Here is a 12,958-nt window from a genome sequence, read left to right on the forward strand (position 1 = left end):
AGAAGGGGACAGGTGTTACTTTCAGGCTCTGCTGTGGATTCCTACAGGAAGTTTGCCCTTCAGCCTGATTCTCCTTGATCAACTCTTAGTTAAGGTTTCTGTTGCTGGGATAAAACACTATGACCAAAGTCAACTTCGGGAGGAAAAGGTTCAGCTTCTAGTTCCTCAGTCTGGTAGGAAATCAAGGTAGGAACTCAAGCAGGGCAGTAATTGGTCCTTTAGGCTTGCTCAGTTTGCTTCCTTATACGGTCAGACCACCTGCCTAGGTGTGGCACCGACTATAATGGGTTGGGTCCTCCCACATCAATCGTTAATCATGACAATGCTCACATAGATTTCTTTGTAGGCCAATCTATGGAGGCATTTTCTCAATTAAGATACCCTCTTCCATAGCTATGTCTATGTTTGTGTTAAGTTGACAAAAACAAACTAGCACAGCTCCCCTTTGTACTTATTTTAGCTCAGTTTTTTTCCTCTTCTGCATCTCACGGACCCTCAGCGGCTAGGCCTGTCTAGGCTAGGCTGTAAGCCATTTACCCGAGGACTGTGTGTATTGCAAAGAACAGTTGCATAGCTTTGACTCTCAAGCCTGGAGTCCACTCCCGGCTGCATTTAGAGGGTGCTAGGGTCTGGTGTCTTTACTACAAATCCCATAGGTCCGAGGGTGCCGCAGTGACTTCTGGGATCAGTGGTCTCGTAGAAGGGCGCTAGCGGGTAAGAAATTCTTCTTTTCTTCTGTTCGCTTTGCTGAACTGTTAGAACGTCCCAGGATGATTTCATGGGTTTTTATAAAGAATTAGGAAGCACAGGCAGGTAAGGCAGATTAGACTCCAGACAGGATAATTTCCGCTTCCGGTGCCATAGGGCAAGTGGAATGTAAACACGGACCACGGAGTGGCTTTCAGGTAACCGGCTACGGGTAGGCGGTAGGCGGCAGGGGAGAGGGAAACAAGGGGTGAGGGTGCTGCACGAGGGAGAGAGGGACGAGGGTGGCCCGGTGAGGTCCGCAGAGCCCTCAGGGGTGCCTCTGTCCTGGGCACGGGGCGCCGTGGCAGGGTTCTGTGTGCTGGCCCTGCGGCCTGAGGTGCTGTTATAGCGGGCGCTTATTTTTAGTGCAGCCGACGCAGGGTGCAAGTTTTGGATACTGGATTTTCCTTTGGTAGCATTTTGAGGTATCCGGGTCTCTTAATTCTTCACCTCCAGATTCATCTCTCCTGTTCTGAGAGTCGTTGTGACTCTCTACCTCCCGCCGGTGTTTTTCCATCTTGGGTGCCGCATCCTCTCACGCAGTCAGTACGAGAGGACGTTGACTCTGTCACAAGCACCCGGCTTGTGCCCGGGTAAAGTGTCAAGTCGAGCGATTGCTGTGGAGATCATTGTATGGGATTTTTAGAATACAGGTGTTTCGAATTTTAATGCCACGCATCAATTCTGTAGAGCACTTAGACTTTAACTCCAGATGAGAATTAACACCAAACCTGTACAGTTGTGATTTACTCACTTGGTATGTTATCCCGGTGGAAAGTATTTAGAAACTTGGCGCCTTACCTGTCCAAATACAGATCAACCAAAGCTCCTTCTGTAAGCGGTTTTAGTGATAAGTTAATTAAAAACACAACCTAGAGGCGCAAGAAGCGCATAACCTAAGATGAAAACAGTTTAGTTGAGATGTAAGTGGTGTGTTATACAATTCCTCCCTGTAGGTTGTATAACTCAGTAGCCTTGGTTGTTGTTCACAAAATTATGCCATTATGCCAGTTGATTTTAGGACGTTTTAATCACTGAAAAGAGGAACCCAGAAACATTAATTGACAATTGTCTGTATTTTCTCCCCAGCAGCATTTAAGATTCAGAATCGAGTCAGAGCATTACATTTTCCTTGGGGAAGATGTTCATACATGCCTTCCCTCCTGTAAGCCTGGTCAACTTCTATTCTTTAAAGCTCACTTTCCTGAAGCCTCCAGGGTGCATTGTCTGACAGGTCATTGGATCGCACTTGGTAGCACTTACCTGTATTGTATTTGAATTCAGTCTCCTCATCCACAGGCAGTTTGGGAGAAAATATAAACTTGGTATTGTCCTGGTAACACATTCATGCTTTTCACCTTAGTAGGTATGGGGGGTCCAGCCTCGACACAGGATTGGGGAGTTCTCAACTGGAAGCAGGGATATCTGGAAGGCGCATAATAAATATACACAGACTACTTTTGGGGTACAAATTGACAGGCAGTTTTTCAAGGCTTAAAGTTTCTCTTCTCTCTCACTCTTTGTTCTCTCTCTCTCTCTCACACACACACATCTCATGGGCAGGCACCTCATTCTCTCCACTCAGTCTCCACATGCTCGCACATGCTCACACATGTTCTCTCATACTCTCTCATGCTCCTACATGCTCTTTATATCCACCTCACATGCTCTCTTGTCTTTTTCTTGCCCCAGTCTTTTATTGATACCACAAAATCAGGTAGAAAAAAAGATATTGTATAATCATTGCCAAATCAGATTTAAAAAAATAACTACATCCCACGAAGAATTAAGAATTATGAAAGTTTCAAGCTTCCCCTATTCCCAGGCCTGTGACCAAAATAATAATAATTGCAAACTTATCATTATTTAAACTTTAACTTTTGACTTACTATACTTCAGATCTCAGAGCTCCAAGTTCTAGTTGCATTGTTCTGTGAAGCTCTAATGATAAATGACATGGGCAAAGCTATCAGGCAGTGGCCACAAAGAATCAAGTTAACCCTTAACTTAGCAGTTCTGCTAGCTTTTTGCTTCTGCACATTGCACACAATAACACTCCTCAGAGTCCCAGTGTTTTGACTCAGTTTTACTAGTGTAAGATTTTATGTATTCTATACTTGCCTATCCAGGAACCACTCTCAAATGTGGTAGGAAACTTATTTCATAACTTTAATAGATTTTTTTTCTTTCTTAGGGTCCCAATGTTGGCTCTGATTCATTTCCTAATAATTTCTTCAAACTTTCTTTGCAAGTCAAGCATTAATCTGGAACATCGTGCAGTTATTACATTGTTTCCAAGATGAGAACACAGCATGCACCTGGGCCATTAGGGCTGTGCTGTGCTGTGCCCCTATGCCTCAATTTCCAGTTGTTTAAGAATCATTACATCAAGGAACATCTAGTTTCACAGAACTTACCAGAGCAGAAGGAGAAAGAAGTAGGAAAGTCAGATAAAACAAAACAAATATGCATACCAAGGCCAACTGAAAGGCACTCATGCACAGATGAAATCTATACAGCCATTGTGCAGGGCTGAGGTTAGGAGAAATGGGTACTACCTTTTTTTACAAAGAGCTACTGTAGGCTACTTGAGATGTTGCTACTGTAGGCAGTACCTTATTACAGATGGCGGGTGCCCTGGAGGGATGTGTCTCCTGCTTCTCAGGATCCCAGACACCATCCTTTTTTACAAGGAGCTGCTGCAGGCTTCTGAGATGTCTCCATGCTGGCAGTCCCTGTCATGGTATGCTGTCCGTGATGCTGCTTGCTGTTTCTTCAGTATTATGTCTTTTCTACTCTCCACAAGGACTGCGTTAGATTTTTCATCTTTCCCGTATGCATACATTTGTTTGTTTATTTACTTTTCCTTTATGCTGAGTAGATGGCTACAACTTACTTCCCCGAGTAGTGTGAAATCTGGGGACATGAAATCCCTATCTGCTCCTGAACTTTAGAAGTGTCTTCTTGTCCCTCCCTCTTCAAGTTGGAACTTGTCAATTTCTGATGGTCTCTGCCTCCATACTCTAACAGCTTCATTTCTCTTTTGATTTCTATAGCCTTCTATTCAAGGTGTCTGTGGGGAAGAAGGAACATGCTCCGGAGGCAACAGGGTGTGTGACAGAGAGCCTCCCTCTGGGACCTAACCCGAATCTGACCTCAGCATTTAACAATAGTAGCTTAGGTTGGGAGATGGGGAGGGTGGTTGGAATCTCAGTGATTTGTTAACTTTGGTTTTCTCATTGTTCTCATCCTCATCCTTCCCCCTCTCCTAACAGATTTGACCAGTATTTAAAGTGAACACACCAGTAAACACACTAGGTTTTGTCATTAATATATCTGTTACACTGTCTGGTGCTCTGCATTGGTAATGTAGAAAGCAAGTTCCAAATTCTCATTACCTTCAGGAACAGCCTTAAATACAACAGAGCTACCACCACCACGGCCACCTCTTCTTCCTCCTCTTCCTCCTCCTCTTGTATTCTCATATCCTTTGAAGGCAATCTTAAGCATCCATTTTCCCAGCCTGTTCACTCTGTGCCTCTGGATTTGCTATCTATAGAAGCCACACTTTCATTTTTACACATGTCCTTGTTTTCTCCTGGGATGGATGTATATAAAGTGATGTTTCAGACAGAGGAAATGCATTTCCCCATGTGATGATGAGTCCAAGGAGGAGGCTTCCATAGTCCTAATTCCCTAGGACTCCATTATGTATCCAGGATTTCCCATAGTACATGGTTCAACTATATCAGACTATGTACTCACTGTTATGTGGTTGCTGTGATCTGTTACATTTCCTCTTGTTCAGTAGCAGGCCTGTGACCTACAATTCCTTCTGATAGCCACCCTCACTGTGTTGCTGTTCTCTTCCTGTTCCTTATATTCCACTGCAGTCATGTACATCAGTGACCTTGGTATTGCCACATACTTACTGCTGTTGTCCCTCCTCCTCCCTCCCTCTCATAATGTTTGTTGTTTGATAATTTCAAAAAGACCTGAGTTCATTGCTTTCTCCTTAGGGTTACAGATTCCTCCAAGAATGGATAAAATCTAACATGCTCCTGAATGCACACAGTATCTAAGATCCCCCCATCCCCGCCCCGGAGCTGAGGACCAAACCCAGGGCCTTGCATTGCTAGGCAAGCGCTCTACTACTGAGCTAAATCCCCAACCCCTGTCTAAGATCTCTATACCCAGTTGTAGGGATTACCGTGTATCTTAAAGCCCAGCTGTGTACTCATGAGTGACTGGGTTTCTTAGTCCTGTTGCTAAGTACTATCGAAGACTTCCAGAACTGACTTGTTCTACTACTCTTCCTTCCCTTAACCTTTGTATGTCATGCTAGGCTTACAAAGCCATTTTATATTGTTTTTAAACTTTTTTATTTTTGACTTTCCCAATAGTTTTGTTGAGCCATTCAATATGTAAACCTTGTAAAACTCTCCTGTAGTCAGGTGTAGTAGTGCCCACTTGTAAGTTAGCATATGTGAGGTAGGAGGCTAATGAGCTTGAGTTCATCCTGAGCTATTATTCAGAGTTTCAGGACAGCTGTATATATAGTGAGTCTTGTTTCAGAAAGAAAACAAAAACCACTCAAAGCATAAAAATTTGTATTAAGGAGAATTTCAATATTTATAAAAGGGGGAGAGGAGCAATGAGTCATCCATGCTTGTCTCCCAACTTCATCAGGGACCTTCGAAGTGATCTGTGTCACCAGCTCCATGCCATTTCTCACCATTAGTGACTTTGAAAGAATTTCTAGGTATCATATAATTTCATAGCAAATACATTGCTGTTCTTAAAGGAAAAGGCTTATTGAAATTCATACTGTTATTAAGACAACTAAAATACAGGAGTGACTTATTCATACTGTCATGTCTAGTGTGCATTCCTAAATGTCCTTTTAATTTTTTTTTAAGTCAGGAGTAAAAGCAGATATGCACACGAGACTCAGTTGTGTCTCATCAGTCTCTTAACCTAAGGGTTGCCATCTTTCTTTCTCTCCTTCCCATCCCTTCTCCGATTTGTTCATTTCTTGAGGAAACTGCTTTGTTTTTCTACACTGTGTGCCTCCTCCTACCCACATCTGAGGTGTTATTGAGCATGCTTCACCGTATTGTGTGTTCTGTATGAACTGGCAGAGGCCTGTTGGGATTCAGGGTTAGTCTGTAAGAGCACAGCACTCCCATTAGGAGAGGAGGTTTGCAGTAGTGTCCAGATGTCACCTTTGAAATTAGTAGTCCTTGGTGACTCTTCCCTCAGTCCACAAGTAGGCTGTAAGAGGCTATAGTCTCCTGGTAGTCTGTGTCTGTCACTACTAGAATACGTTCATAGCAGTTTATGTTTCTGGGATTTTACAGAATGGCTTCCTTTGGGTGGAAGAGGAAAATTGGCGAGAAGGTGTCCAAGGCCACGTCCCAGCAGTTTGAAGCTGAAGCAGCTGATGAGAAGGGTGCAGCTGAGAGTGAGGATGGGAACTGGCTCCACGCCAGCAAACGGAGGAAGGAAACCCTGCAGGAAGGCTGTAAACAGAGGAGTAAGCAGCTGAAGGACGAAGGGGCTCATCTGGCTGAAAACAAACGGTATGGTTTTGGATTTTTAAAACAGATTTATTTTATGTATGAGTGCTTTATCTGCAGGTACACTTGCGTGCCAAAAGAGGGCATCAGATTCCAGTGTAGATGGTTGAGAGCCACCTCGTGGTTGCTGGGAATTGAACTCACAGTTCTCTTAACTGCTGAGCCATCTCTCCAGCCCCAGAAAGTTTTCTTTTCTTTCCTTTCTTTTTTTTTTTTTTTTTAAATGGCGGACAGTTTACTTTTTCTGGTTCATGATCTCTAATGGAATCAACTGTTGTCTGAGGTAGGCTTTCTGTTACTATGACAAAACACCATGGCTAAAGCAACTTTGGAAGGAACGGGTCTATTTCTTCTTGCTCTTCCAGGTAGCAGTCCATCACCGAGGAAAGTCAGGGCAACAGCTCCAAGCAGGAGCCTGGAGGCATGGCTGAGGCAGACATCATGAGGGTGCTCTTACTGGCTTGCTCCTCGTGGCTTGCCCAGCATGCCTTCTTATATTACTTAGGGCCACCAATGTAGGGGTGCCCACAGTGATCTGGGCCCTCCCACATCAGACATCAGCCAAGAAAAGATGCACCCCAGGCCTGCCCACCGGTCAGTCTGATGGATACATGTTCTCAATTGAGGGTCCCTTTTTCAAAACTACTGTCGGGTCAAGTTGATATAAAACTAGTCAGCACAGATTCATGTTTTAAATATCTGATTTCATTTCTTAAAAAGACAGGTTTCAGAGTCACCTGCAAAATTGCCGTTTATAGTCATATGAAGATCTATACACTGCTTTATTTTACCCTCTGTTGTTCGTCTAGAGAGGTGTTAGGGCAGCATAGCACAGTGTGCCCACAGCAGGAAACATTCTTACTTACTGTCCTCTCACTTTCTCATTGGCTTTTGTTCTGAGACAGTCTTGCTGTGTAGCCTAGCTGAGCCCACCCCGTCCCTCCACCAGTATCCGTAGTGCTAGGATTATAGAGCCATGCTGCCTTACTACTTGCTTTGATTCTTAAGTGCTTTTGTAAATGTGGTGGGTACACAGGACCTTGATAATAGCATCTTTTATTTGTAGCCCTTCCCTAGCTGAATTTCTACATATGTACCTGTTTCTTCCTTTATTTTCCCCTGGATTTCCTATTTCCTTTCTCTTTATCTTGCTTAGATCTTTCAATGGGAATGAAATTTCTTCACAAGTCAATAGAGAACAGACAAATGTTTCATAGTATGGGATGGAAAACAAGATCAGAAGAAAATAAAAATGGACTTTAATTAATTAATTAATTAATGATGCCTGTAAGAGTCAGGCCCTTTGCAACTGGTTCCTATAACCCGGGTTGCCCTTGACCTTTTGACCCTCCTGTCTCTACCTCCCAAGTACTAGGATTACAGGTGTGAGCCATTGTATCTAGCTTTATCTGGTGCTAGCAATGCTAGTCAAGCTCTTCCTTAACTGAGCTACACCCTAGCCTAGAAAAGTCTAAGTATAAAATATACAGTTAATAGAAGAAATCTCGAGTAAGAAAGATTTTTTTATTTTTTATTTTTTTGCCTTTTCAGTGTTTGAAACAAGATGTCAAGGTCTTAAAGAGCTCAGGCTGCTTGGGACTTGTGATCTTGGTTGTCCCTCCTGAGTGCTGGGGTCATAGGCAGGTGCCACCATCCACTGTTCCAGTGCAGCTTTTTTACTTTGAAAAAGGTCCTGTCTGTATTAAGTTGATATATTCTGTATGCCTAGATTAAAGTTTTTATTATCAGGCATTACCTATACATAATTAATGGGTTCATTGGCTTCATTGTCTTATGTGTATATAGCATATATAATGTATTGTGGTCATAGTCTTCTTCCTGCAAGCCTCTCTTACCCTCCCTCACCCCAACATTGCAGAATCCCTTGATTTTTTTTGTTCTTTTTCTCTTTTGATGAGCCAGTGAATTTCATTAGGGTTGCCCATAGGGTGAGTGGCTACTTATAAGCACATGGATCATTTTAGTGTTTACATTACTAAAGAAAATGTCTTTACCTCTTCTAGCAAGCATTAGTTACTTATGGATCCTTATGGAAGTGTGAGCCCTCATGAACCCCCTCCACCCCAAATAGCAGTCAACATTGGTTAACTTTTTTTGTTTTTGTTTTTTTGTTGTTTTTTTGAGACAGGGCCTCATTATTTATATATATATATATTATATATAATATTATATATAAAACATCTCTAGAACTTTCAGTAAGCTCCTGTTCACTTGCATTGTTGTGTTGCCTTTTCTCAAGACTGCACTAGTATGAAGAGGAAAAAGCCATTGGTTCCTGTCAGGACATTCCCTTAGGATTTTCTGTGGTCAAGGAAAGATAACAACTTCAGAGATTAATAAAATAGCTCAAAGTTTCTGCCTACATTTTAAAAACATTGAGTCATGTCACTAAAATCAGCTCGGTCAGAAGCTAAGTTTAGGATCATGAAGTTTTTTTTTTTTTTTTTTTTTTGTTTTTTTCTGTTTAGCATTTGTTTCAGAATAATGTATACATAGCTTTTGGAAAGTAAACAGGATTAAAGGGATCGAGTAGAATTAAGTAATTTGGCTATTTAAAACCAAACAAAGGTAGAAAATATATAATGGTTTGAAAATGCCTGAAAATATTGAAGTTTGACAGCAGCAATGTAAGGAGTAGCAGTGAAATTTAAATTAGAAGCAACCCAGTTCTCCTTGTCAGATCAGCTTTATCGTTATCATGGCCTTTAGCCACATTGGCCTTTTTTTCCGTCCAACAGTGTGTGTATACACATACATGCTTCTGTGTGGCTGTGCATACATATTTGTTGTATGAGTGTGGAACCAGACTTACACAACAACAGGCATTTTCCCAACTGAGCTGTCTCCCAGCCTCTCATCCCTGTAGTTCTTTGTAATGTGTGAGGAGCTTCTCCGGTGTGTTTTCCTGCCCGTGGGTTGTTCTCAGTTCTCTCTGATAGGCAGGCTGCTATGCAGTAGCACTCTGAGGCCCCCTCCCTCCCTCCGTCCCTCCCTCTGTCCCTCCCTCTCTTCCTCCCTCCCTTCCTTCGTTCTTTATTTCCCCCTTCACAGCAGTTTGCTTTTACTTTTTGTATTTCTACTATTTTCAAGTTACTTTACATAATAAATTACTTGTTTATATGTCCCTGTGACTTGCTTTCTAAATTCAGATTTTCTCACAGAGCTTTATTGAGCATGTAGAATTATTTAAACACATGACTATGGTCTTGTCCAAATAGGTTGCTGTCACTTCTCCCCTAGAGAAGGCTTCCTTCTTTGGTTTTCTACTGCCTGCTTGATGGTAGCAAGATTACCTTAGACTCACTTTGCAATTTGAATTTTCTCTTCTTATTATTGATTCTTCACAACAGAAGACTTACTTCCGTGTCCAGCCTTGAGGAAGCTTGGTGCTTTTAATATGGGCAATTGAATATAATGGTTATAAGTGTGGATTTTGAAGCAAATTTAGCTCTGTTCAGATCTTATCCTAATTATCATTTCTTTCTGTATAAATTTTGGGCAGGCTGTTAACTTCTCTACCAGTTTCAGGTTTCCTCGTATATAAATGATGACATACGTCTTAAAGACTATTGAAAGATTTCAGAACAAGTACATGTAAAGAAAATGTAGCATGAATAAATAAATAAATAAATAAATAAATAAATAAATAAATGTGTGCTAGATATTATGTATTAGAACTTTATGGTACTGGTTTATAATAATGCTAAGCTTTTAAGAAATTAATGTCTCCAAATACTATTTTTGTAGACTTATTTCTGACTAGGATTTGTCTTCCTAAGGTATAACAGTTCCCAACATTTTAAAATTGGTATATAATTTCAACCACTAGATGGTGACACTTGCATAGCTAAGTAGCTTTGTTCTTGTGGCGTGGGTGTGTGAAGGCCAAGTGTAATTAGAGTTTATCATGAGAGTTATTTAGGAAAGTATAACAGTGACAGTGAATTTGAGTATGTTTTCACAGTGCGATGCGTATCCTTTGATTCCAAGTTCAGTGTATTTGAAGCCAGTGGTTATGCCCCACATTTTAGGAAAGAGTGGCTGCAGTCAGTGTAGTACGTGCATTTCCTTACTCTCATGTCCTTGGAATGCTCCACATCTTGATGTTGTAATGAGTATCAAATTCTCATGAAAGATTTCCCCCTCCACTTATACAAGGGGACTCATCCATTCTCACTTCTGTCATTTTTCCTATCTCCCGGTGTCTGTGTTACCTGTTCCTCCCACTTGTCCTTTCTCTAACATGCTGGGATGCCTGATAACTTGTGTTGCCCTACCATCCGATCTCAGCTCTTTTAAGTTTCTCTTTGCACCTACTTGAATGCATAAAAAGCATCAAACTTACCAAGCAGGACATCTGTGTTTTTACCTAGACATCTGCTGCCTTCCCATATAGGTGAAAGGCACTGCCATTTCCTCTAGTTACTTTAGCCCTACACCATGAGTCAACTCTAGGGCTTACTCACCTTCTCAGAGCTGTTCTGCCCCACTTGCTTGTAAGTCACTGCCTGTCTGGTAGCTCGCTCTGTTTCTGCAGCCATGCATTTCTGGCTGCTACTATTGTAATAGACTAGTGAGACCCCATTTGTAATGTTGATAGAAAGGCTCTTACCCCTTGACACTGACCAGATGAGACTTGGTGAAGTTCTGGAGAGAGTGGTGAAGGTTAAGGATGTGTGCAGCAAGCTTTGACTTGTGGGAGAACAGCACATAGGAAAGAGCCTGGAGATTACCCCTCACCCTAACCCCCATTTATGGGCTGCTCCCCAGGCACCCTGATTTCGTAGCTATCACTGAAGAAGTTTCTCAAGATAGTGGTCATCTAAATTTATTTGTAGAGCTGTTGGCAGCTTCCCATAGGCCTGTATTTTCCTCCTCCCCTTCTGCCTCTGACCTCATGTTGTTTCCTTGAGATCCCAGTAGAGTTAGCCAGGAAGCTTTGACCTCCTGCTCTGTTGTCCAGGTAACCAATGGACATCATTCTAGATGCCTTTCTTTGTTTCATTCCTCAGGCCTGGCCCAAGTTGAGTCTCTTATACTGTGTATGCTCTTATATCCACTTTAAGTTTTCACTGCACTTACCCTGGTCTTACTGGGAGTTATCTCACCCCTGAATTTCTTAATAAACCTGTATTGGTCTCCTTGGGCATGTTGTTATATCCTGATAGTTATTCCACTCCCTTGATCTGGACATCTTTTAGAAATGTAAATCATGTCAGTGTTGATAAAGCCTATGGATTCTCCACCACAACTGCATTAAGCCAACACCCCCAGCCCTAGCCTGTTAGGTTTCCTGTGCCCATGGCTTGGCTACTTCTCCAGTATAATCACTTCCTTTCTCCCTATGTTATAATCACACTGGTTTGACTTTCTGTCCTCTGAACATGAAGTGCTTAGTCTTGCCTTGGACTCTTGTCTTTGTCTGGAATGGACTTTCTTCAGATATTCAGATGTTTGTCCTATCTTGTCACTCAGGTCATATACATTCCTCAGAAGACTCTCCTGCTCACCTATCACCCACTGTGAGAAGATACTTGATCCTTACCTGTCACATCCTTCTTTAAATCATGGAATTTACGTTTGAGTCTTTTTCTCATGTCCTTTTCTCATGCCCATAAAGTACTTTAGAAAGTTCTAGAAGAATAGTAGAGACCTTTTCCATCCTCACCCAGAGAAGGTGACCTATAAATATTTATTAAATATGCTATTAATTAAATAGCTCATTAGATTTGAGCAGCAGTAAATGAGAAGTACGATTGGGAGGAAAGTAACTGAGCAGGTGACGTCTCATCTGGTGAGTGAGCCTGCTATCTGACTTACTTGGCTTGGTCACCAGCTGTTCTTTGTCTCATTGTCCACATTAGCTCACCCTGCCCTGTGTGATCCCTGAGCTATTCACCTTGCTTCCTTCCTTGTGCTGGTTTAGTTCCATGTTGTTAAGGCTGCCTTTAAACTGGCTGAATCAGACTTTGGTCATTTATTAACCACAGTGACTTTAAACCAAGTTTTTATCTTTTAATGTTTCCTATCCAGCAGCTGCAGTAGGGCTGTGTCTCTTCAATCTGTTCCAGACTAAAGTTGAATTAGGAGATAGGCTGCGGGAGTTGGGAGAGACCACAGACCGACTTAGTAGATGCCAAGTGTCCTCTGCCCCCCACGTGGAGGAACTAAGTGGTGCCTCTGTTGAGCTGTAGGAAGGATCTCCTATGACATGAACCAGGGCATGAATGAGAGCCAGAGGGGGCGGGGCAGCTCGGGGATCTGTTAGGAGGGCATCTGTTAGGAGGGGATCTGTTAGGAGGGCATCTGTTAGGAGGGGATCTGTTAGGAGGGGATCTGTTAGGAGGGGATCTGTTAGGAGGGGATCTGTTAGGAGGGCATCTGTTAGGAGGGGATCTGTTAGGAGGGGATCTGTTAGGAGGGCATCTGTTAGGAGGGGATCTGTTAGGAGGGCATCTGTTAGGAGGGCATCTGTTAGGAGGGGATCTGTTAGGAGGGGATCTGTTAGGAGGGGATCTGTTAGGAGGGGATCTGTTAGGAGGGCATCTGTTAGGAGGGCATCTGTTAGGAGGGGATCTGTTAGGAGGGGATCTGTTAGAAGGGCATCTGTT

At 42.5% G+C, this 12,958-nt stretch overlaps 1 protein-coding gene across 5 annotated transcripts in view; it reads left to right on the forward strand.

Annotated features, from left to right (window-relative positions):
• The first annotated feature begins 620 nt into the window (after positions 1-620).
• The window catches only part of Ttc33 (tetratricopeptide repeat domain 33), a 46,936-nt gene continuing 34,598 nt past the window's right edge, over positions 621-12,958 (forward strand). The window contains exons 1-2 of one of the 5 annotated variants that reach the window (XM_006231994.4): positions 621-714; positions 6,108-6,329. In XM_006231994.4, the coding sequence (XP_006232056.1) occupies positions 6,109-6,329 (221 nt within the window). In that variant the 5' untranslated portion in view covers positions 621-714; position 6,108. Of the gene's footprint in view, positions 920-3,808; positions 3,858-6,107; positions 6,330-12,958 lie in introns of those variants that run through there. The other 4 variants (NM_001106414.1, XM_006231993.5, XM_063281519.1 and 1 more) reach the window with 4 other exon arrangements.

The sequence above is a fragment of the Rattus norvegicus genome, chromosome 2, assembly GCF_036323735.1.
Source record: "Rattus norvegicus strain BN/NHsdMcwi chromosome 2, GRCr8, whole genome shotgun sequence".
NCBI classification, from domain to species: Eukaryota; Metazoa; Chordata; class Mammalia; order Rodentia; family Muridae; genus Rattus; species Rattus norvegicus.